This window comes from Equus asinus, chromosome 6 (genome assembly GCF_041296235.1).
Source record: "Equus asinus isolate D_3611 breed Donkey chromosome 6, EquAss-T2T_v2, whole genome shotgun sequence".
In the NCBI taxonomy this organism is placed as follows: Eukaryota; Metazoa; Chordata; class Mammalia; order Perissodactyla; family Equidae; genus Equus; species Equus asinus.
Window position 1 is genome coordinate 88,257,866 of NC_091795.1, and position 26,272 is coordinate 88,284,137.

Consider the following 26,272-nt stretch of genomic DNA (forward strand, 5'->3'; position numbering starts at 1 on the left):
AGGTTTCTTCTGTATTTCTTCTATGCACTCATATGTATATGATATTTGCTAAACATCTACGGGCAAATGTTATAAATTTTGCTTAAAGTGTACATACCAGGCTTTTCCCATTCTACTTCAAAGCAATGAACTCCATTTCTGACTCGGGTTTTAACAATTCTGAAAAATAAATTCATCTGATGAGGTCCAATTGCATGAGTTATTTGGAAATTTCTAATTTTTAGACTGAATAATTCAATTTCTATTGATTTTTATAATGCTCCGAAAATATATGGAATTAATGCATAGTTATTCCTTTGATTAGTTTATTCAAAAGATAATTTTATTGACAGACGCATAAAGTTTATAATTGTTAGATCCCATCAGTGGACTGTACCTTTGATTATTTTTCAGTGTTTCTCTTTTCCATAATAATTTTTGTTTTTAAGTCTATTTCGTTTCTGTTAATTTTCCTACATCATTTTGGTAAATATTTGTCTTTTAAATCTCTTTATTTTCAAACTTTGTAGAGTTTTATTCTGCATATGCCCTATAAGCAGAATATTGCTGAATTTTGTTCACTCATCCAATATAATGTAATTTAATAGATGAATTAATCCACTTACACTTATTGTGATTACAGATGTAGTTGGACGCATTTGTACATCTTACTTTGTGTTTTCTGTTACCACACTTTTTCTTTGCTACTTCCCTTTCCTCCTTCCTGTATTCTTTTTGTCTGACAGTTTTACTTTCTTATTTATGTATTTAGAAGATAGAGATTGTATTTTTAAAGTTTTACTGGTTACCTTCAAAGGTTTAATGCATATTTTGGGTTTATTACATGCATAGTTTTAGTTTATTATCATCATCATATATTAATCATCAAGCATTATGCAGATATGCATATTTTTTCCAGTCAGTTTATTAAATGAGCTAAATACGTCTTATCAGTTTCTATGCCGACCATTGTTTCTTGTTATCCACATCTTCCCTCTGGGTTCATTTTCGTGTGTGTGGGGAGGATTGGCCCTGAGCTAACATCTGTTGCCAATCTTCTTCTTTTCGCTTGAGGAAGACTGTCACCGAGCTAACATCTGTACCAATCTTCCTCTATTTTGTGGGATGCCTCCACAGCATGGCTTGACAAGTGATGCTAGATCCATGCCTGGGATCCAAACCTGTGTACTCCAGGCTGCCGAAGCAGAGGGTGTGAACTTAACCACTATGCTACCAGGCTGGCCCCCTGGGTTCATTTTTCTTCTTGCTGCAGGACATCTTTTAACAGTGCTTTTAATGAGGGTCCGTGAGAGCTAAACTCTTAGTCTTCATGTCTGAAGATGCCTCACCAACTGTGAATAACGTTTTAATGATGTCTCTATGTTGCCAATTATTTTCACTCAAAGCTTTAAAATATTACTCCATCATCTCCTGGAATCTATTACTGTCATGAAAGATGTGTGCCACCAGGTTGTCATTCCTTTGTAGTTTATCTTTTCTCTTTGATACTTCCTCCCAAACTTTTAATTTCGAAAATTTTCAAACTTTTAGAAAAATTGCAAGAATAGTACAATGAATACTTACATATCCTTTACCAAGATTCATCAATTCTCAGTTTCAGTCTCTCCATTCACTTTACATTTTTGTTTCCTTTCTGGGCCATTGAAATAGTTATCCGATTAAGCCTGGCTATATCTTTTTATATTTATTTCTTTTAATAATTTATCAGTACTACATGTTTGAAGCAGAAAAGTTGTGTCAAAGCACAAACTTGCTATGTTGTCTTGACTGTAAGCCCTGAATAAACTTTTAATATTCCAGTAGATCATTCCTCCATCTTTATAAAACAAAGAGCTATATATCCCATTATTAAAGATATTAAGAAGAATATTTTAGATCATAAGATATTCAAATGGAAACAAGAGACTTCTTCATACAATTCTTTATATTACCGAATTGGCTGTAATTGATTAGAGTTCCTTCTACCAAGCTTTCTTTCTATCATGTCATAGCGGGTTAAAAGCACCAACAATTTCTCACATGCATAGTGATTGGGCCACTCCATTTTTTCAAGAGTAAATCTCTGTAAATTTAATAAAAATAAAATAAGATTTCATTATCTCTTGGAGACAAACAGCACTTTCAAATGATCTTATTTTTTCCTCCGGAATTAACATTAGTTAAAGTAGTATCAATCAGAATATTCTCAGAAAGAACAATGAGCCTCCTAAGGAGACAATACTGCACAATGTTTAAGTGTGAGGGTTCTTGATTTGAATGCCAGTATCATATTTCCTAGATGTTGGGTCAATTACTTAACCTCTCTTAGCCTCAGGTTTCCCATCTGTAAAATAGAACCCAGCTCACGGATTATGAAGATAAAGTGAGATTACACGTAATGTGTTAAATATAATAGCAAATTTTAAATGTTCAATAACTGTTGGTTGCTATTATTACTGTTGTTAGTAGGGATAAGCAACAAGTAGTTATAATTTATTGACCCACTCTGTTTCCCCTAGCTACTATTTTAGAGGTTAATATAAATTATCTTTTTTAATTCTCATAGTGGCTTCATGAGATAAGGAATATTATTTCTATTCTGAGGATAACATATATCCAGTAAGTGACAGACTGTCCAAATTAAATTTAGGTTATTGATTACAAATTCCAATGCCCTTATAAACTATACTGCTTACCATAAAAATATATTTGATCCTGACATTCTCTTGTTATTAGCCCCTCTCCCACAACATGTCCCTGAATACAATCTGTACATGGTATTTAAGGTGTCTTCTAAGGAACAGCACAATTATGATTTGTCTTATGGTCTGCAAAGTATGGTTAGTGTGTGGCAGAGGAATGAAGATTAGAAATAAACGCTGAAAAACATAGGGGCAGTCAATAGGCATCTATTTTAAATCTCCTCTCAGACCAATCAGAGTGCCTATCTATTCTTATTGTCCTAGTATCCAACTTCATACCATAAAGTAAGAATTTATTTTCAGATACCTGAAACAACAGTAAATCAGGCCTTTGGTACCTGATTACCTTCACCAATTTATCCTTGTTCAAAAGGAATTCTTGAATAACCTAGCAAGAGAAAAGAAAATAGCAATTGAGACTTCAAACTTTAAAAAAGCCTCTGAAATAAACACATAGTTGAATCATTACTTATTACCTCAGGGAATGGGAATCCTTCACAACTGCAAGCTTTTCTGAAAATAAATTATATACACGTTATTAATACAATTAAGCAATTTTAGACAGACTCTGAAATCATCTCATCCAATCTCTTCTCATTTAATGAAAAACGTCCCTGTATAGTATCCCTGTCATTAAGCTTCTCTTTGAATCACTATTAGATTACTATCTTCTGAGACAGGCTGATTTTTGCACAGAATAAAGAAAAGGATTTTGTGAAACATTACTAATCTAGACATGGAGGAAGGTTATATGGAAATACTTCAACCACAGATGTATAAACAGGTGATGCCAGAAAAAAAAGAATTAAGAGAAAACCTTACTTCTTAATACCATTCTCTACTGCATTCAGCTGCCTGTCATGTTCTGTACGGTGCCACTCACAGGGACAACAGTATTCATAATCATGTGGTTCACAATATCGATCAGTTTTACATAATTTGCATCCATTATGCTCATGATCCTTAGGTGAACCTTTATGGAGATACAAAAAAGTATGATTTTCACTGCTTTTTAGAATTACCTTTTACATACATTTTTATGTTTTTGCCCTGACCCAAACTTTCAAAAATACTGCCCTAGCACAGTGCCTAGCATATAGAAGGGTTTCAATACACATAGGTCAAATAGAGTAATGAACACTACAGTAATTCTTAGGGTAAAGTAGATCTTGAGCTGTTACTATTACATGACACTACTTTTTTTTGTTTTTGTAAATTAATCCTCTCTGAAGGTGTTAATTTGTAACTTGATATTATATATTTATAATAATCAACAAAGAAAAACTTTGTAGTGTATGCGGTAGCTACATGCAAGAAAAGTAGGATATTAGTAGTATTAAAAAAAGATTATTTAAGGGCCAGCCCGGTGGCGTAGTGGTTAAGTTTGTGGGCTCTGCTTCAGTGGCCCAGGTTCGTGGGTTTGGATCCTGCAGGCAGATCTACACACTGCTCAGCAAGCCATGCTGTGGTGGTGTCCCACACACAAAATAGAGGAAGACTGGCACAGATGTTAGCTCAGGGACAATCTTCCTCAAGCAAAAAGAGGAAGACTGGCAACAGATGTTAGCTCAGGGCCAAGCATCTTCACTAAAAAAGAAAAAAAAAAGTTTATTTACTTAATAAATCATGAAATGTTTTCTTTAATGAGAATATTAAAAGAATATAGCAGTTAATTACCTCTGCTAGTGGCCAGCTCTCAGTTACCTATATAGCTATTTTTAAACTATGCTTGGAACATGAACAAATTATGACTGTGGGGACCTAGTTCCCTTTAAAAAGAAAACATGACCACCTTCAACATTGTTTTGAGAATATGGAAGAACATACATAATTGATTGATAAATTGATAAATGACCTAAAATTGTCTTTTATAAAGTATCAAAAACTAAGGAATGGCATCTTATCTATAAAAACATTTATTTCTTCCATGACTTCATCTATAACTTAACAATGTTAATAAAACATATTAAGACAAATAGATAAAGCAGAATTCCTTTTAAAAGATGAGCTAATGTGATCTGCTAATCTCTCTTGGGAGCAAAAGGCCTTTCTGACCCAGTACATGTCAGTGACATCACTTTTTTTTTTACCAAGATTAACGAAGAGGATCCAAGCTCTTTTCAATAATAGTGAACGTGTCTTAGAAATTAGTTTTACATCACTATCTCCACACACAATAAAAATGCTCTATAGGACAATTAAGATCGTTTAAGTATATAAATATAAATCACTGACATAAAAACAAATGGTTTCAGTTCCATTCTCTCCCAAGAATCATCAGTATAATACTTTTTTTCTTAAAAGGAATTTCTATATTGAAAACATAATTTGAAGACCTAAATAATTTGGTAGCATAGTTTGAAATTGCATTTATCCTATATTTATCATTTACATCACATTATTTCAGTAATAAACATTTACTGAGTGCCTACTATGTGTATGTGACACAACTCCTGACTCTGAGAATCCCCAATCTAGTGAGGAGGGCAGGTGTGTACAAAGTACTATAAGAACAGGGATGAAAACACAGGTATCAGACACTAATATTCTAGAGGTAGCACTCCCTATGTCTACTTACCTGGATGGGAACACACAGAGCAATGAGCCAGTTTTTTAATGACTTGTGGTTGTGGATTAGAGTAACCAGATTTTTCATTCCACTGATTAAACCTTTAAAAGAAGATAGTTTAAAAAAAATAAAATAACAAGGTCACCAAAATGACATGTTCTCAAATGTCCAGATATATTGTTCCCTTCCACCTGCCTACTTATTGTCCCTTTGGTGGCAGATAAAGTTGCTGGCCGAGTTTGGGAAAACCCTCAAGCTATGTACCAAAATTTCTAAACGTGGCCCCAAGGACAGCAGAATTGCAACAGGGGAGAGCAAAAAAAAAAAAAACAGAGTGAGAGAAAGAGGGGAAAGTGTGTGTATGTGTGTGTATTCGAATACTCATTCAGCCTTTCTTTTTTCTAAATCTTAAGTTAAGCAGCAATATGTGGGGAGAATGATTTGTATATATCTACTTTTGGTCTCTTTTGTGTATGCTAGAGTATAAAACAGAATCCTGTACATGAAAATTTCTCTATATCAGAAATTAGGGTGAAGGGGAAAGTATAAAACTAAATAAAACCTTAAGCTTCTGGGGAAAAACTGTTTAAAAAATATAGATCATTTGAAATTATCATTTTTTAATCTCTATGCAAATAGTGAAAACATTACCTGTTTAATGAAAGATTTTAAGAAAAATGTATATTACTGCTAAGATTTCTACTAAATAGAAGTTAAATTTATTTTTGGCTAATGTTCTAGGTCAACATAAAACCACCAAGAGGGTAGTTAAGCATTTATTATAAAACATAAGCGTTCTGAATTGTGTTCCTCTACTTACAGAAATTAAACTTTTACTGAAAAGCTAAATTCTCTCTTTAGCTCATTGTGTAGTAAATGGTACTAAGAGTTATTATTTGGCTTTTGGAATTTCTAACTCATTTACTACAAAGACCAAGTACAAGCTTGGTAAAAATTAGGACTAATTACTGCTGGTAAAATAATAAATAGAACTTTAAAAATTAAAAACAACTAGGCGGAAAGTCAGTCTAAATTAATCAAAATTAGAAGGACAGATAATTATAACAAGAAACGTGATTTCATTATTTTCACGTGTTATGTCAAACATTTAGTAAAATGTTGCCAAAAGCACATATTTGCTGGAAATATTTCAATAAGAATGATTTGTAGTTAGTACCACATTTGCTTGCTTTTCCTTCTTTATATTATTCTTCACAATTACCAAATAATTGCTTAACTCACTCCCAGGCCAAGTAGACCTTTTTTCCCTGCTTTGGCATAGGAATCAATGATATCAATAAGGGATTTATTGAAGTCTTAGATCTATTGACAGCTTGACAGCTGAAAGAGAAGCATTACAGGAAAGAGCACAGTTACTGGAAATTTTTTTCATGGTCAGTCCTTCTTGATTTCTACAAGTTAATGTTTCCTTTCATGCACTCACCATCTTAAACCTACCGGAGGCCAAGACTGTTTTAAGTCTGCTGGTGTTCCAGTTCCTTTCCTCCTTTTTCACGCTACATCTTATCATCATTAATATTAACTTTTACAAACCATTGCTTTCAATCAAGTAAATTCACATGCTTTCAAAACTAAATAGAATTGTTTTTAAACATCAATATATTCTGTATCTTAATTGTTCTGAATCATCGAATCGACAGTTGAAATTAATTAGAATTACTATATCAGTAAATGTATGGCTATAGAACAAAAGGAAGTCAAGTAAAAATTTTGATCAAGTGTTACTTATTATTAAATATTTGCAACATAGGAATTTTATTTATAGAAAATAAATACAATATCAAAGTATTTTATATCAAAAATAATTTTAAGTATAAAATTATTTTAATTTTATGTTTATCTCTACTCAGTAGTAAAACAGTCTAAAATAGCCTGTGGCAGGCAAATGCCCAAACACATTTGACATCTTACTACTTGGGTTTGTAGTGACCGAATAATATTGAAAAAAATATAATATAGCTTAGGACATATATACTCATCCTTTCTTTGGAAAACTTCAGAATAAATAAAAATAACTGATTTTAAGTGAAAATTTAGATTAGCTTAATATAAAACTCTTTTTGGGAAAGCGTAATACTTTTTGTAATATTCACTATTAAGTTCAACAAGAATCAAAGTCCAATGTCACAAGAAAAAGTAATTTTTAGTTACCTTTCAAGTAAACTTTGCCCTTTCAAAATCTGTATTAGTTTTAACGCTTGCTCTTTTCCAACTCCAGGAACTCCCTTTCAGAAAGGGGGAAAAGAAATTCAAATGTTAATCACTAAGGAATGGATAAAGTGTAGTGGGACCATTCAATGGAAGATTGTGCAGCTGAAAGAATGAAGTAACTCTATGTAATGATGGGAAAAGATGTACAGGATACACTGCTGTGTGTAAAATAAAAATTGAAGAATGGCATGTGGTATGATCTAGATTTGTAAGTTAAATAACAATTATATTGTTAATCTGTGCAAACAAAAAAGTCAGAAGGTGGGCCAGCCCGGTGGTGCAGTGGTTAAGTGCACACGTTCCCACTTTGCCAGCCCCAGGTTCGCTGGTTTGGATCCCAGGTGCAGACATGGCACCGCTTGGCAAGCCATGCTGTGATAGGTGTCCCATATATAAAGCAGAGGAAGATGGGCACAGATGTTAGCTCAGGGCCAGTCTTCCTCAGAAAATAGAGGAGGAGTGGCAGCAGTTAGCTCAGGGCTAATCTTCCTAAGGAAAAAAAAAATACCGATGTGATGTTTATTTTAGGAAAGAGGGCAAAAGAATTTTAGAGGGCTTTCTCTTTCTATGTTAATTATTTTGATAATATTTTTAATTTGACCTAAATATACATTATATTTGTAATCAGGAAAAAGCATATTTAGTTACATGACCATTTAATATTTAGAGACCCAGACTCTAAGGAGAACAAAGGAGAGTTTCAAGTTAACTCTTGAAATTAATAACTTAAGAAAATTAAAACAAGTGTTAAGTTTCCAACACACGAAGCATACAAATAAATGTGTATTCACACGACAATTTCTGGTTTAAATTGAGTCTTCCAGTTCCTATAAAAGTTTATGAATATGTCCTTACAAGCAAGGCCGCTGTTTAGTCAATATGCACCAGGACAGGCATACCAGTTCTAAAATACTTCTAAACTGGTTAGTAAATAGCCACTGCCAAGCACCCTGAGTGCCTGCCAGCGAAGGGGTCTGCCCTCGAACCTGAATGCCCTTCGCAACCCACCTATACCCAGGATTCAGCTACTAAAGGCTAGCATATGGCACAACAGAGGGTAACCCGAAGCCTGTTCCATCTCTACAGCCTATGTCTTTGGCATACCAATTACTAGATATTTGGATATCACCCTTCTTGTATTAGCATTTAGCTACACCTTAAATTTTCTGAAGGCAAATCATGTTAATACATAGCGTTAAAAATCTTTAAGTAGAACAATATAAATAGATAGCAGCTTTGGTTACAAAGGACACTAAAGGTCAAAACCCCTAAGGCTAATGCATAATGTAACACCACTGCAGCTAAAGTTGGTTTCTGTGAGTTCAAGTTTGCAAATCTTTTCTTACATTCAACATTGGGCTGTTTCTAGACTTTAATTATGATATAATTATATATGGGATAGACGAATCTTCTATTTCAGAATGAGAATGACAATATAGTAATAGTATAGTTCCCCCTTATCCACGGGGGATGCATTCCAAGATCTCCAGTGGATGCTTGAAAGCATGGATAGTACCAAACTCTATATATAGCGTGTTTTTTTTCCCCATCCATACATACTTATGATAAAGTCTAATTTGTAAATTAGGCACAGTAAGAGATTAACAACAATAACTAATAATAAAATAGAATGATTACAACAATATACTGTAATAAAAGTTACCGTAGATATTGGCAACCTCAGCATATGAGTTTTTTCTTGCTTGTGTTTGTGCAGTTTATAACTTTCACCTTTTCACTAAAGAAAGCACTTTATGGCTTCTCTTTGGCATATCTGAATTGCCAGCATCATTACTCTTGCTCTTTGGGGCTATTACTAAGTAAAATAAGGGTTACTTGAACCCAAGCACTGTGAGACTGCAACAGCTAATCTAATAACCAAGACAGCTAGTAAGTGACTAATGGGGCAGATAGTGTACATGGCACGGATACGCTGGTCAAAAGGATGCTCCATGTCCCAGGCAGGATGCAGCAGGACGGCTGAGATTTTCTCATGCTACTCAAAATGAAACACAATTTAAAACTTATGAATTGTTTAGTTCTGGAATATTCCATTTAATATTTTTGAACTGTAGTTGACCATGCGTAACTGAAGCCATGGAAAGCAAAACCATGGATAAGGGAGGACTACTGTAAAATAATTATTTTTGTGTTATTTAAAAGTTTCTTTCCTCCTCCGTCCTTTCCTTACTAGTTAAAAAAAAGGTTGATTTCTCTATTTGGTCATTGATGACATAAATTAGAAATTAGGGTTAATAATTTTACTATCCTGCTATTTTTTCCTCTCCTAAGCTCAGGTAAAAAAAATTTATGTCATCCTTTTTTAGACTTTTCTTGGGGAGAGATATATTTAAGGATGGGGTTTCTTCATAATTCTTAATTCATCACACCTATTATACTATTTTTTTTTTTACAGAGTACTATATTTTGCATCTTAGGATATAAATAAAAGGTTTTTATGAACAAAACTCAACATGATGCTAAGAGGCATGGGAGGATGAATGGCTTACCTCAATAATCATGTTGCCTAGCAACAGTAATAATAACACTGAGCATGTGCACAATTGGAAAGCTACAATGAAACTGAAAATCAAAAAACAAAACAGTGAAAGAAACTAACATTGGCGTGATACAGGAAAAGAGTAATTCCATATTTCCTTCAAAGGGTAGTCAAACTTGAATGTGAATCCCTTAATCTAGAGCAATGGTTTACTGAGATTCAAGCTGTGGTACTGGTTATTATTTCATTCTCATTTTATAGCATTCAGTGTCAGAATGAGCGAGCTTTTTAATGCGACTTGAAATGCTAATTATTTGTTATTGGATAGTTTACTAGGCCTAAAATTACATTCTAAATTAGATTCTTAATCATATAACCATATTACATTCATATTTATGTAGCATGTAAGGTATCAAAAAAGATACACTCTGAATAGTAAATAAATATGACAATTTCAGCATACCTTTGGAAGATAATCACAGCCAAGCAGTATTGCTAGTCCAACCATAGCATCTCTATCCAAACCTAGTTTACTCTTGATAGATGACATTGTATAACAGTCAACATGTGGGTCCTAGAAGAAAGCATGGACATAGTTCAATCTTCAAAAAGTAAACATTTAGATATTAACCAACACTATAAAAAATAATTTGTCAAAGTTGTCTCTAAATGTTTAATTATTCCTAAAGGTTAAAAAGGGAAATTATCCTGATCACCAGAATCTACACAGAATCTAACACTTCAATATCTGGAAATAAACTCATAGTTTCAAAAACGGCTTAAAAAAACAAACTATAGCAGTTAATTTTTTCCTCTTTACTGTTTTTTGGTGTCTACAAAAGTAGATTTTCATCTTACAAAATTAAACACTGTAAAAATGTATATAATAGAAAGTAAACATTTCCTGTAATTGCATCATCTAAAGTTAACTATTATTTTTATTTATTTATTTTTTAATGTTATTTTTCTGTTTTATTCCCCATTATCATTTCTTTTTTTTTGATAAAGTTTTTTTTTTATTGAATTAATGACAGGTTACAATCTTGTGAAATTTCAGTTGTACGTTAATGTTTGTCATTCGTGTTGGAGGTGCACCACTTCACCCTTTGTGCCCACCCCCCACCCCACCTTTCCCCTGGTATCCACTAAACTGTTCTTAGTTCACATTTTTAAATTCCTCATATGAGCGGAGTCATACACAGATTATCCTTCTCCAGCTGGCTTATTTCACTTAACATAATTCCCTCAAGGTCCATCCATGTTATTGCAAATGGAATGATTTTGTTCTGTTTTGCAGCTGAGTAGTATTCTGTTGTATATATGTACCACAGCTTCTTTATCCATTCGTCTGTTAGGTTGCTTCCATGTCTTGGCTATTGTAAATAATGCTGCAATGAACATTGGGGTACATAGGACTTTTGGGATTGCTGACTTCAAGCTTTTTGGATAAATGCCCAGTAGTGGGATGGCTGGATGGTATGGTAGTTCTATTTTTAATTTTTTGAGGAATCTCCATACTGTTTTCCACAGTGGCTGCACCAGTTTGCATTCTCACCAGCAGAGTATGAGGGTTCCTTTTTCTCCACAACCTCTCCAACATTTGTTACTATTAGTTTTAGATAATTTTGTCATTCTAATGGGTGTAAGGTGATATCTTAGTATAGTTTTGATTTGCATTTCCCTGATGATCAGCCATGATGAGCATCTTTTCATGTGCCTATTGGCCATCCATATATCTTCTTTGGAGAAATGTCTGTTCATGCCTCCAGCCCATTTTTTGATTGGGTTGTTTGATTTTTTGTTGTTGAGTTGTGAGAGTTCTTTATATATTATGGATATTAAGCCTTTGTCAGATATATGACTTGCAAATATTTTTTCCCAGTTAGTGGGTTGTTTTTTTGTTTCAATCCCATTTTCATTTGCCTTGAAGAAGCTCTTTAGTCTGATGAAGTCCCATTTGTTTATTCTTTCTATTGTTTCCCTTCTCTGAGAAGGCATGGTGTCCAAAAAGATCCTTTTAATACTGATGTCAGAGTGTACTGCCTATGTTTTCTTCTAGAAGCCTTATGGCTTCAGGTCTCACCTTTAGGTCTTTGATCCATTTTGAGTTTATTTTGGTGAATGGTGAAAAAGAATGGTCAATTTTCATTCTTTTACATATGGCTTTCCAGTTTTCCCAGAACCACTTGTTGAAAAGACTTTCTTTTCTCCATTGTATGCCCTCAGCTCCCTTGTCAAAGATAAGCTGTCCATAGATGTGTGGTTTTATTTCTGGGCTTTCAATTCTGTTCCACTGATCTGTGTACCTGTTTTTGTACCAGTACCATGCTGTTTTGATTACTGTAGCTTTGTAGTATGTTTTGAAGTCAGGGATTGTGATGCCTCCCGTTTTGTTCTTTTTTCTCAGGATTGCTTTAGAAATTCGGGGTCTTTTGTTGCCCCATATGAATTTTAGGATTCTTTGTTCTAATTCTGTAAAGAATGTCATTGGGATTCTGATTGGGATGGCATTGAATCTGTAGATTGCTTTAGGTAGAACGGACATTTTAACTATGTTTATTCTTCCAATCCATGTACATGGAATATCTTTCCATCTCCTTATGTCGTCATCCAATTCTCTCAGAAAGGCCTTGTAATTTTCAGTATATAGGTCCTTCACTTCCTTAGGTAAATTTACCCCAAGGTATTTTATTCTTTTTGTTGCGATTGTGAATGGTATTGTGTTCTTGAGTTCTTTTTCTGTTAGTTCATTATTAGAGTATAGAAATGCTACTGATTTATGCAAATTGATTTTGTACCCTGCAACTTTGCTGTAGTTGTTGATTACTTCTAAGAGTTTTCCAATGTATTCTTTGGGGTTTTCTATATATAAGATCATGTCATCTGCAAACAGCGAGAGTTTCACTTCTTCCCTCCCTATTTGGATTCCTTTTATTCCTTTTTCTTGCCTGATTGCTCTGGCCAGGACCTCCAGTACTATGTTAAATAAGAGTGGTGATAGAGGGCATCCTTGTCTCGGTCCTGTTTTCAGGGGTATGGCATTCAGTTTTTGCCCATTGAGTATGATGTTGGCTATGGGTTTGTCATATACGGCCTTTATTATGTTGAGGTAGTTTCCTTCTATGCCCATTGTGTTCAGAGTTTTTATCATAAATGGCTGTTGGATCTTGTCAAATGCCTTCTCTGCATCTATTGAGATGATCATGTGGTTTTTATTCCTCAGTTTGTTGATGTGGTGTATCACATTGATTGATTTGCGGATGTTGAACCATCCCTGTGTCCCTGGTATGAATCCCACCTGATCATGATGTATGATCCTTTTGATGAATTGCTGAATTCTGGTGGCCAAAATTTTGTTTATAATTTTTGCATCTATGTTCATCAGTGATATTGGCCTGTAGTTTCTTTTTTCATGGCATCCTTGTCAGGTTTTGGTATCAGCGTGATGTTGGCCTCATAGAATGTGTTAGGAAGTGTTCCATCTTCCCTAATTTTGTGGAATAGCTTGAAAAGGATACGTATTAAATCCTCTCTGAAAGTCTGGTAGAATTACCCAGGAAAGCCATCTGGTCCTGGGGTTTTATTCTTTGGGACGTTTTTGATTGCTGTTTCAATCTCTTTCCTTGTGATTGGTCTGTTCAAATTGTCTGCCTCTTCTTGAGTGAGCTTTGGGAGATTGTAGGAGTCCAAGAACTTATCCATTTTCTCTAGGTTATCCTTTCTGTTGGCATATAGTTTTTTGTAGTATTCTCTTATAATCCATTGTATTTTTTTTTAAGATTTTATTTATTTATTTATTTTTTTCCTTTTTCTCCCCAAAGCCCCCCAGTACATAGTTGTATATTCTTTGTTGTGGGTCCTTCTAGTTGTGGCATGTGGGACGCTGCCTCAGCATGGTTTGATGAGCAGTGCCACGTCCGCGCCCAGGATTCGAACCAATGAAACACTGGGCCGCCTGCAGCGGAGCGCGCAAACTTAACCACTTGGCCACAGGGCCAGCCCCTGCAGAGTCTGTTGTTATTTCTCCTCTTTCATTTCTGATTTTGTTTATTTGAGCTTTCTCCCTTTTTTTCTTTGTAAGTCTGGCTAGGGGGTTTGTCAATTTTATTTATCTTCTCAAAAAACCAGCTCTTTGTTTCATTGATCCTTTCTACTGCCTTTTTCATTTCAATAGTATTTATTTCTGCTCTGATTTTTATTATTTCTCTCCTTCTGCAGACTTAGGGCTTTATTTGTTCTTTTTTCTCTAGTTCAGTTAGGTGTAGTTTAAGATTGCTTATTTGGCATTTTTCTTGTTTGTTAAGATGTGCCTGTATTGCGATGAATTTTCCTCTTAATAGAGCTTTGGTGTATCCCATATGAGTTGGTATGGCATGCTATCATTTTCATTTGTTTCCAGGTATTTTTTGATTTCTTCTTTAATTTCTTCAATGATCCATTGCTTGTTCAGTAGTGTGTTGTTTAGTCTTGACATCTTTGTGCCTTCCTCAGCTTTTTTCTTGTAATTAATTTCTAGTCTTATAGCATTATGATCAGAGAAGATGCTTGTTATTATTTCAATTTTTTTAAATTTGTAGAGGCTTGCCTTGTTTCCCAACATATGGTCTATCCTTGAGAATGTTCCATGTGCACTTGAGAAGAATGTGTATTCAGCTGTTTTAGGGTGAAGTGATCTATATATGGCTATTAAGTCCAATTGTTTTAGTTTTTCATTTAGCTCCACTATTTCCTTGTTGATTTTCTGTCTGGATGATCTGTCAATTGATGTGAGTGGGGTGTTGAGGTCCCCTACTATTATTGTGTTGTTTCTAACATCTTCCTTTAGGTCTGTTAATAGTTGCTTTATGAATCTTGGTGCTCCTGTGTTGGGTGCATAGATATTTATAAGCGTTATTTCTTCTTGGTGAAGTGTCTTTTTGATCATTATATATTGTCCCTCTGTGTCTCTCTTTACCTGTCTTATTTTGAAATCCACTTTGTCTGATATAAGAATTGCAACACCTGCCTTTTTTTGCTTGCTATTAGCTTGAAGTATTGTCCGCCACCCCTTCACTCTGAGTCTGTGTTTGTCCTTGGGGCTGAGGTGTGTTTCTTGGAGGCAACAAATTGTTGGATCTTGTTCTTTAATCCATTTTGCCACTTTGTGTCTTTTTATTGGAGAGTTCAATCCGTTTACATTGAGAGTGATTATTGATGCATGTGGACTTAATGCTGTCAATCTGTTGCTCATTATCTTGTTTTCCTGCGTTTCTTTTCCTGTGTGCTTTAGCCTTCCCATTTAATACTGCAATTTCTTATGCTGGGTTTCTTAGATTTTTCCTTATTTATGATTTGTGACTCTGTTCTGTATTTTATTTTAGTGTCTACCCTGAAGTTTGTATTTAGAATCTTGTGTATAATATAGTCTATTCTCTGGTGGTCTCTTACTTACTTGGCCAATACTGATTTAGATCCTTTGCTCTTCCCCTCCTAAATAATTATTTTCATTTCTTATTCCAACTCGTGTTATGAATTTGTAGTTAGAGTGATAAGATCATCCTTGCTTTGGTAGTTTCCTTACCTTTACCCTAATGCTATAGTTGAATATTTGCTATCCTGTTCTGGTTCTATCCATCGGTCTCCCTAGTCTGTGGATTGTGACCCCCTTCTCCCTTTTTTCTTTTTTCAGGTATGGGAGCCTTCTTGAGGATTTCTTGTAGTGGAGGGCTTTTAGTTACAAATTCCCTTAACTTCTGTTTGTCTGGAAAAGATTTAATTTCTCCCTCATATCTGAAGGAAATTCTTGCTGGATAGAGTATTCTTGGCTGAAGATTTTTATCTTTTAAAGCTTTGAATATGTCACTCCATTCTCTCCTAGCTTGTAAGGTTTCTGTAGAGAAATCCACTGAAAGTCTGATAGGGGCTCCTTTGTAGGTTATTCTCTTGTTTTTTCTTACTTCCCTGAGTATTCTTTCTTTATCTTTCCTTCTTGCCAATTGTACTACTATGTGCCTTGCAGTAGGTCTTTTTACATTGACAAATCTAGGAGATCTGAAAGCTTCCTCTACACACATTTCTCTGTCAATCCCTAGATTTGGGAAGTTCTCTTCAATAATCTCGTTAAGCACACTTTCTGCTCCATTTTCCTTTTCCACGTTCTCAGGAATTCCTATGATCCTTAAGTTCTTACTCCTCATTGAATCCACTATCTTTTGGAGATTTTCCTCGTTTTTTTAAAATTCTTAGTTCTCTTTCTTCCTCTGTCTGGAGCCATTCATCCTGTCTATCTTCAATTACGTTAATTTGCTCTTCTATGGTGTCTACACCGGCATTCAGGGAATCCGTATTCTGTTTTATCTAGTCCATTGTGTTTTTCATCTCTAGTAATTCTGTTTGATTCTTCTTTATAATTTCAATCTCTTTTGTGAAGTAACTCCACAACTCATTGGCTTGTTTCTCTATCTTTCTCTCTACCTCATTGAGTTTTTTGATTATAGCTGCTCTGAACTCATTAGCACTTAGTTTACCTAATTCCAAGTCCTCAGGACTTAATTCTATGTTTTTATTGTTTTCCTTCTGGTCTGGGGCTTTTAGAAATTGCTGGATGGTAAAGGAGCGTTTTTTTCGCATGGTGGTAGAATTTGGTTGCAGTTACAGCCTGTCGCCACTAGATGGGGGTTGAGAGCCACGTGTTCTGAGCTCTCCGCCTTCAGACAAGATGGCGGCACCCAGTGCGCTTTGCCAGGTGGGAGGGGCTGCTATTCTTGAAGGCTGATCTGGATTCGGATCAGTTCTGTTCTCTGGTCTCCCGAGGCCCTGGGTTTATGGGGTCCCTGTGGACGGAAGCTTTCCCCCCATCAGTGGGTTTCCACTGAATCAGCGGCAGGAGTCCTGGATGATCCCCTGGTCGTGCAGCCCCTCCCCCGCTCCTTCCCGGACCAGCGCAGCAGGGTTCCAGACTCTAGGGGTGGGAGCGACGTTCTCGCCTACCCGTTCCAGCGCCTCTGAGGCCGTGAGCAAGGTTTATGATCTCCGCCTTCTTGGTATTGTAGGTCTCTAATGTGTTGGCATTAGATTTATTTGAAATTTAGTTTTTCCAATCCTTTGTTGTATTTTGGAGGGGAGAGAATCCCGGGTCAGCTCACCCCGCCATTTTGCTCCGCCCCTTCCTTAAAGTTAACTATTATTAACAGCCAGGTGCATATTCTTCCAAAAAAATTTTCTTTGACACATATATACAAATATTTATTATTAACATATTTTTAAGGAAAAACAATATTATTTAAAAGTACTATTTTGCAACATTTTTTGCCTACTAATACATCTAGATATTTTTAATGTCAATAATACATACCGTTTTAATGACTGCTTACTACCACATTATATGGACTCTAAGGCAGTGTTCCTCAATGGGGATATTATTAGCATTTTTGGAGAGATAACACAATTGTCTAGCAAAAGATTTAGCTTTCCTGGCTTCAATCCACCGAATATCTATCGTCTCCCTTGCCCAACCCTGAATAGTTATAACCAAAATGTCCCCTGGGAGAACCTCTCTAGCTGAGAACCATGGCTGTATTTAACCATTCCCTCTCAATGGGCATTTGGGTCATTTGCCAAAGTTTTGTTATTACTAACAATGCTGCAATTAACAAGCTTGCATATCTCTCCTTACATATTTGGAGGTGTTTTTGAGGCTATCAGAGGTATTCTTGAGGATAAAAAATGTTTAGGTCAAAGCAGTACATTTCATCTGCAATTTTGTAATATATTATTGAAACTGACTTTGAATTAAATCATGTAAAATAAGTCAAGCTCTTAGGAAAGTAATACACATTTCAAAGAGAATGAACTATGTGGCGATGATATTTTTAATAAGAGTAAATGTTTTATTTAGCAATTGCTATGTGTCAGGTACTATAGTAAGCATTTTACACATATTATTTCATTTGATCATTTAATAAAAACTTTAAAAAGGTATTTTGTAAAACAAATGCTGAAAAAGAGAAAGAAAACATACCTTGGTATTCATAGTGAAATTCCTGTAAACAGTCTGGGCCCCGTAAAGGAAAGCATCTCCATCATTGGTGAGGCAGCCGTCTACGTAGCCACTGGCATTGAGGTATGCACACATGGCTTCAGCTTCCCCAGCAGCTTGGACCCAGGGAATTCCTAAGCATTCCACCATGTCAAGACACTGAAAAGAAAAAGTAGGTGCAAGAAATCTAAGGATATTATCATTGCTATGTTTTTCAGTGTTTAATTTACGTCTGTATTACAAATATTAATAGTAGCTATTAGGTGTTTTATAATTTATGACAGTTAAGAAACTGGAAATTTGAACACTGAATACTTCATGGCATTAAGGAATGACTGCTAAACTTTTAGATGTGATAATCAAAACTGTATTGTGGGTATGTTTTTATGTATTTTTTAAGAGTCCTTATGTTTTAGAGAAAGGTACTGAAATATTGAGAGTGAAACAGTATTATGTCTGGGATTTGCTTCAAAATAATGTGGGAGTAGGGGAGTGGGTGGGAGGATAGATGAAACAAGATTAACCAAGAGTTGATAATTATTTAAAGTTGGTGATGGGTTACTTTTGTATTGATTTAAAATTTTCTGTAGTGAAAAGTTAAAAATTTTAATATTAATTAAAAAGTAACCCAAATTCAATTTAAAAAATTACTTTAAAAAAGTAATGAATATTCCATTTTCATTGTTTTGTTCAATCTTATTATCTCAAGATTCTGGAAATATCTTTAAATAATTAATCACATTAAGATTTATATCTATAAAACTATAAAAATTCTTCTCACATGATGGTCAACCCAATATGAGCTCTTCCAAAGAAGATGCTATCATACAATTTTGGCTTGAGGCCTTGAGGGTCTCTCCTTTTCCTCATATCCCCTCCCCTCTACAATGAAACTCTCACATTGGGGGAGACCACATAGGGGTCAGTTGTTGGTGTGTGCTTAAGAAGCCAAATGTTGGTGCCGGATGTTTATATCAATTTGCTGATGTATAAACAATCTGCTGTGAGTTTTCTTTGGGTTGTGAATTTAACCCAGCTGAGTACTTATAGTTTAGCCTTAGAGCCTAATGCACTCTTTCTTGTTGTGTATCAGACTCTCATTCTATCACTGGGGAATACTGGGTATGGTGAGGAAAAGAAGCTATTTGCTTGTAGTTTCTAGAGACTGATAGAATAAATATCATCTCTTTTGCTTTAACTGATTAATTGCTTGAATGCTACATTACGTAAGAAAAACCTCTGCAAGATGTTGCCCAAAGTGGGCAAGGTTCGGAAAGACAAAGTATGTCAAAAAAGGGGGTACTTTTCAGGACTCTGGATGAATGACTTTAGAGAGACAGTTTTGTTACAGGTATTGATTTACTGCAACACCATAGCTGCCTTTGACTTTGCCCCTAGATAAGAAGTATTCTTTCACAATAAACATAAAGAGTTTGAAAGTTATTTCAGATTCTAGTGTCATGTCATTCCAACTCTTTTAAAAAACCAGCACAGAATTTGTGAAGAGGCTGGTTGCAATTTTCTCTACCCTAAGTCTCTGTCACATGGGTTGGAGGTAGTATCGGAGGACTAGTTTGTGTTTTTCATACTTATACCTAAAAGATGGCAGTGGATTAAGAGGAAGTAGGGCCTAGTAAGTGACGGTACAGAAATATGAAAATGAATAATAGGTGAGCAAGACTGAACTGACACAAAATGCCTAAAAACATCACAATTACTGCAATAAAGAAATAGGAATGGAGCAATTTTCTCAAGAAGAGATGGATATCTTTTTGCCTTATACTGGGCATTTAATGCCCTAAGTATGTGGACCATGGATATTTCCAGGAACTGATTATACAGGAAATAATTAAAATCCAGTATATATTTTCTTCAACTACTGATATCATGAAGGTGGAACAGTCACTAACTGAGAATTATTTTTTTTTAAATCACATAAAAGTAGAAAATAAACAAAATTTCAGGAGAAAAATATTAACTTACGTAATACCTTTTAAAATAAATGAAATTTTTAGCCAAAATTAAAAATAAAAACAAGGATATGATTTCAAAGCAAATATGGTAAAAGGTTTATATCCTTAGTATATAAAGAACTTGAACAAAAGAAAAATTAAAACCTCAAGAGATAAGTGGGGAAAAGACATGTTGGCCATTACCCACAGAGGGACTAAAACTACATTAAATATTTAAGCTTACCATTAAGAGACCAATACATATTAAATATGTATTATGTGTATTTATATTTATTATATAACAAAGAAAAACCTTTGTTTTTGTATACTAAACAGTTTAAAGATAAATCTCCTAATATCCAATGTTCTTGTGGGGGCAGTGAAATTGTTTATCTCATCTCTGTACTGGTAGAAAGTAACTGGCAAGAGCAATAAAATCATTCCGAAACTTTGGGCTATCAATCCCACTTTGGGTAATTTCATCTCAAAATTCCAAATCACAAGGAAAAGCTATACACACAAAAAATGTTCACCAAAATTTCATGTACAATAGGGAAGAAAACAGAGAAAAAGCAAACAACATATCCAGTCATGGGGAACAATTTCATAGATTTATATGTTGCACAACCATTACGTTATGATTTTGAATAGAATGTAGCAACAGAGAAATATGGGTATGATACATTAAGTTAAAAGTCCAAGATAAAAGTTATTTGTGCATTATTAAGCCAACATTTAAAAAATATATACATTTGAAAAGAGACAATAGTAGCTTTCTATTGTTTTAATTAGTTTATTTTATTATAGAGATTTCTTTTTCTTAACTTTTATAAATAATATAAGATTTTATAAGTAATTCACAAATATATTAAAATTTAATAATAAGTACTTTTTAAAACTACAAAGCCCTAAGGGAAGGCAGATATGAACTATCATTAATCCCGAACGAGTAAAGTATGAATTAAGATCTCTATTCTGGGAATTGTTTAAGTGCTGAAGATGTCATAAAAGGTAACATGTATCCAGTCCCTACTATGCAGTTGTTGCTTTAGATATATTTTCTCTAATTTTCACCACAGCCCGCTAAAGTATTACTATCCTCATTTCACAGAGTAGGAAATGAGGCAGATATAGGTTAGAAATCTTGCCCAACGTCTCAGAGTTTCTAGATGCCACAGCTAGGACTTAAACTCAGGTTAGTTTCACTCCAAAACATAAACAAAACTCTTCTCTATCCACACTAGCCTTCTATTTACAGTTAGGTTAATAAGTATTAAAGCTATGGAACAACAAGGGAGAAAGGAAAGTCTCTTTAATAAATGGTATTGGAAAAACTGGACAGCCAAGCAAAAGAATGAAAGTAGACCATTATCTTAGACCATGCACAAAAATTAACTCAAAATGGATTAAAGACTTCAATGTAAGATCTGAAGCCATAAACTCCTAGAAGAAAATAAATGCAGTACACTCTTTGACATCGGTCTTAGCAGCCTCTTTTCGAATACCATGTCTACTCAGGCAAGGGAAACAAAAGACAAAATAAGCAAATGGGACTACATCAAACTAAAAAGCTTCTGCACAGCAAAGGAAACCATCAACAAAACAAAAAGACAAATCACTAACTGGGAGAAAATATGTGCAAATCATATACCCAGCAAGGGGTTAATTTCCAAAATATACAAAGAACTCATACAACTTAACAACAAAAAAATGAACAACCCGATCAAAAAATGGGCAGAGGATATGAACAGACATTTTTCCAAGGAAGATATACAAATGGCCAACAGGCACAAGAAAAGATGTTCAACATCACTAATTATTAGGGAAATGCAAATCAAAACTACAATGAGATATCACTTCACTTCTGTCAGAATGGCTATAATTAATAAGACAAGAAATAACAAGTGTTGCAGAGGATGTGGAGAAAAGGGAATGCACACTGGTCCAGCCACTATGGAAAACACTATGGAGATTTCTCAAAAAACTAAAAATAGAAATACCATACAATCCAGCTATTCCACTACTGGGTATTTACCCAAAGAACATGAAATCAACAATTCAAAAAGATTTACGCACCCCTATGTTCATTGCGGAGTTATTCACAATAGCCAAGACGTGGAAGCACCTCAAGTGCTCATCAATGGATGAATGGATAAAGAAGATGTGGTATATATACACAACGAAATACTACTGAGCCATAAAAATGACAAAATTGTGCCATTTTCAACAACATAGATGGATCGTGAGGGTATTATACTAAGCAAAACAAGTCAGGCAGAGAAAGACAAACACTGCATGATTTCACTCACATGTGGAAGATAAACAAAACACATAGATAATGAGAACAGATTAGTAGTTACTAGAGGAACAAGGGGTGGGGGAGGGCAAAAGGGGTAAAGGGGCACATGTGTATGGTGATAGACAAAAACTAGACTTTTGGTGGTGAACACAATGCAACCTATACAGAAACTGAAATATAGTAATGCACACCTTAAATTTACATGTTAAAAACCAATATGACCTCAATAAAATAAAAGTAAATTAACAAAAAGATAGTAAACAACAAACTTTATCACAGTAAAATATACTCTCTAATTCAAATCAGATCAGAATGCTCACCTCTCTTAAGACTGATTTAAAATGTGATCTTCCTGTTTTCTGAGACCATGTTTTTCCAGAAGGCCCGTACCGAATCTGATTCCTCTTGCTTATGACATCAGCTTTCAGCTTTGGGGGTTCCCCTTCCATAATGAACACCAGTTTTACATCCATTAGCGTTAAATATGAGATACGAAAAAATAAGTTCCTGAAATATAAAAATTAGTAATATATTAATCATCATATATTGATAGCAAAAATCAACACAGCAGTATGACATACTGGCAAGAAAATTAAACTAGTATCAAAAATGCAATCGCATTTTATTTATTAAGATTTAAGTGGACTAAGAAACCACAGAATATTTTTAAGAAGGGAGATTTATGATTATTTTAATTTCTATGTGGAAAATGGTTTGGAGGAGGAGGCCAAGAGTGGAGGGAGGGAAACTAGTGAAGATATCACTTCAGCAGGACAGATGAGAGATGGTGTTGGCACACACTGAGCCAGTACCTCTGGACATTGAGAGAAGTTTGTGAACACAAAATATATTTTGGAAGTAGAACTGGCAAGACTTCCTGATGGATTGGATGTAGGGAGGGATAAAACAGGCAGTGAATGGCTCCCAAATTTCTGCCTTTTCCAATGAAGCATCCTAATGGATATGTTAGTAGGCAGCAAGGTATGTGAGTCTGGACCTCAAAGGGCAAGAGGTACAAGTTTGTGAGTCATCAATAAAGATGGCAGATCTAGACATGTTAATGCATTTTACAATCTCAAAATGTAAAATAACAAAAGAAATAAAGTGGAAACAAAATCAAGATATCAACTGCTTACGTAATCAAACATTTATATTCTAATAACTCGTACTATACCTGAGGTGGGGCTTCAAGACTGTTCCAATCATTTTTTTGACTGTCTGTGCTTCACATACCCAGAGGCTCAGATCAACTGCAATGGTTTTCCCAGCAAGACTGTGCAAGTGGATGTGCTGCTTAACGGGCTCCAGAATTTGCCACAAGTCATTCACTCCCATTCTGGTGATTAACTGCGCTTATTTGAAACACACTTTCCAAAAAATTTTAAAACACACAGAAGCTCAGAACAGGAATACACACAATATATTATAAGCTAGTTTAGGATAATAAGATTCTCCTGATTTCTTTCATTTGTCAGCTTTTCTAAATGAACCAAGAACACCTGAAACATTAAAAATGGTGGTAACTGACCTACCGGCTACAAAAACACTAATGCAACTAATGGATTAAGTTATTTTCAGATTGTAGCATGCTAAATTTGTCCCTAAAATCCACTGATGTCACCAAACATGGGTTTCTCTATAGTACTGAAAAATAAAGTTATTTTTAAAGTTAATGAAACTCAAATGTTAACGGTCTCCTTGTTTCTCCTCATTCTTTCTTCTTCTAAGTTCTCCTTAGCAGTGGCCAAGAATAAAACTTTTCACATGGTTACATTAATATTGCATGAAATTTGGAAAAGGAAAACATTACAAAAAATATATATATGGTGGTAATTGACTTTGTTCCAGCTAATAACAAGAGCTAACAAATGCAGAGGTGGGTAGAAAATCCAGGGATGCTGTAAATCTTGTTTGTCTTCTTCAGAATTCACTTCTTGATTTATGTACTAAAGAGAATAGGACTAGTCTTCTTTCATAATCAGAAAAAACAAAAAACAAAAGCAAGGAAGCATGCAGATAAGCAAACTAAAGAAAAAAACAAGGGGTTAATGAAGGCAAACTTTGATGGAGACAGAAAATGGAGAGTTGGAAGAATATGGAATTATCTTTTTAAAAGAGCATTGACTTCTTAAATTACAAGGTCACACATGTTTGTTGTGGAAAAATAAAAAATCTTTTCAAGGAAAAAAACTTTAAAAATCACCTATAGTCCTACCATCCAAAGAAAACTAATGTTCAATTCTTTTCTATGTACATGACATTTTAAAAACGAAATTGGCTTAAACTCTGCGATTGTATCCTGCTTTGGTATTTTCTGTAGGGCAGTTTTTCTTTATTAAACATATATATCTGTTTTTCTTTTCCTTTGTTATTATTTGACAAAAATATTGCGTAGTGTTTGCAATTAAGATTCAGTTTGACTATACAAATATAATCCAGATTATCATCCTCTAAATAATGACCTTTAATTCATTCCAAAAACACAAGATAGGATACAAAAAATATGAAGTCATAAGCTATCACCATGATGCAAAACCAATCTAAATAAAAAGTACTGTATTGTCTGTTTCCCTTAACAGAGCCCACACTAAAAGTGATTTCCTCAAATTGTACATGGCTACAAAGAAAATAAATGCTAGAAGTGTTGCTGTCATGTTCTTTGTGCTTTTCTGAATCAATTTTATACTGCAGCCAGTGCCACCATAAGTATCATTTTGTGCATTCATTTTTTATGAAGAAGTGCACAAATATTTGCATATATGTCACTTTACAAAGAAAAACAGATTTAAATACAAAGACGAAAGCACCATTAACGTTAACAGTGGCTCAGTGCTAATACTGTCTACTTCACATCAAGAAGTCTCACGGGTTGAATGTGACATTGTGGCACAGATTCAGATTTAAGGTTTTATCTCTTTGTTAATGTGAAAAGTTGTAGTTAATTCTGGAAAAAGAGTGGGGACACATATCTTTTCTAAGGCATTATTATGAAGGCAAACAAGACTTTTAAAGTATCACCCATCAGAACATTTAAAATTCAGAAATAGAAAGTTTGAGGAGGAAGTTCTTGTTGATAGTTTTACTTTCCTTTTATTTGTGACTCACCCTGCATACTGGAAAGGGCAGGGATAGAAGGAATCACAAAATTCCCCTCTGGAGGAATATTATCAGAACTGATCTTATCTCATTTAAATGTGACCCTGACTCTAGCTGTCAAAATTTAAATGCGGGTATCTTCTTATTTAGCAATTTCTTCTAGGAATTTATTTTAAGATATACTGTTAGGTGTACGCAGATTTACATATAAGGATAATCACTGTAGCATTGTTTATAATAGTAAGACACTGGGAACCAAATATGGATCAACAAAGGACATATCTTTAAGAAATTACAGTATGTTCAAACAATGGAATAAATGATGCAGCAAATAAAAATGGGACAAATCTATATGTATTGACAAAAAAGTCTCCAAGTTTTAAAATGAAAACAGGTACAAAATAGTTTATACATTAGGGATGACTGAAGCTGAGGAATGAGAAGAATTAGTCTTCAAAGTATATTCCTCTGTGTTGTTTATTATTTTTTAAAATAATCATAGGCATGTCTTACTTTTCAAATTTAAAATTAGTTTAAAAAATGTGGTCTTATACATAAAGGGTTGGGAAAATAAACTAGAAATCTTTAGATGGTTTACTTTTTGCCTAAACAGTAAGTAACCAAATATGGATATACTTCATGGATCAGATTAAAAAGCAATGTTCTACAAGGTTACAAGTACCTGAATATTAAATGACTTCAGTATGGCTTTTTAAGGAATGAGAGATTCCTATTTCCTGGTTTTCTTCAGAATGCCTAGGAACTAGTCATGTGGTCACAGGCAAGGTGCATCTTTTCTCTGGCTCTTCCAGCCCTAAAGCTCAACCCTTCCTACCACATCTCCAATGCTTCATTACGTAAATTGACTACACATATAAATGAGTAGTAGTGAATGATGACCATCACATGGTGCAGGGTTGTTATGA

General features: G+C 34.5%; 1 protein-coding gene across 3 annotated transcripts in view; it reads right to left on the minus strand.

The window, feature by feature from the left end:
* Positions 1-26,272, minus strand: part of GEN1 (GEN1 Holliday junction 5' flap endonuclease) — a 36,534-nt gene that overhangs the window by 4,794 nt on the left and 5,468 nt on the right. For all 3 annotated transcript variants that reach the window (XM_014848059.3, XM_044771979.2, XM_014848058.3), the window contains 11 exons: positions 23,425-23,617; positions 22,571-22,757; positions 17,982-18,158; positions 10,446-10,556; positions 7,423-7,496; positions 5,260-5,351; positions 3,504-3,654; positions 3,158-3,194; positions 2,989-3,069; positions 1,932-2,062; positions 98-159 (listed from right to left, as the gene is read on the minus strand). In XM_014848059.3, coding sequence (XP_014703545.2) covers positions 98-159; positions 1,932-2,062; positions 2,989-3,069; positions 3,158-3,194; positions 3,504-3,654; positions 5,260-5,351; positions 7,423-7,496; positions 10,446-10,556; positions 17,982-18,158; positions 22,571-22,757; positions 23,425-23,585 — 1,264 coding nt within the window. In that variant the 5' untranslated portion in view covers positions 23,586-23,617. The remainder of the gene's footprint in view (positions 1-97; positions 160-1,931; positions 2,063-2,988; positions 3,070-3,157; positions 3,195-3,503; positions 3,655-5,259; positions 5,352-7,422; positions 7,497-10,445; positions 10,557-17,981; positions 18,159-22,570; positions 22,758-23,424; positions 23,618-26,272) is intronic.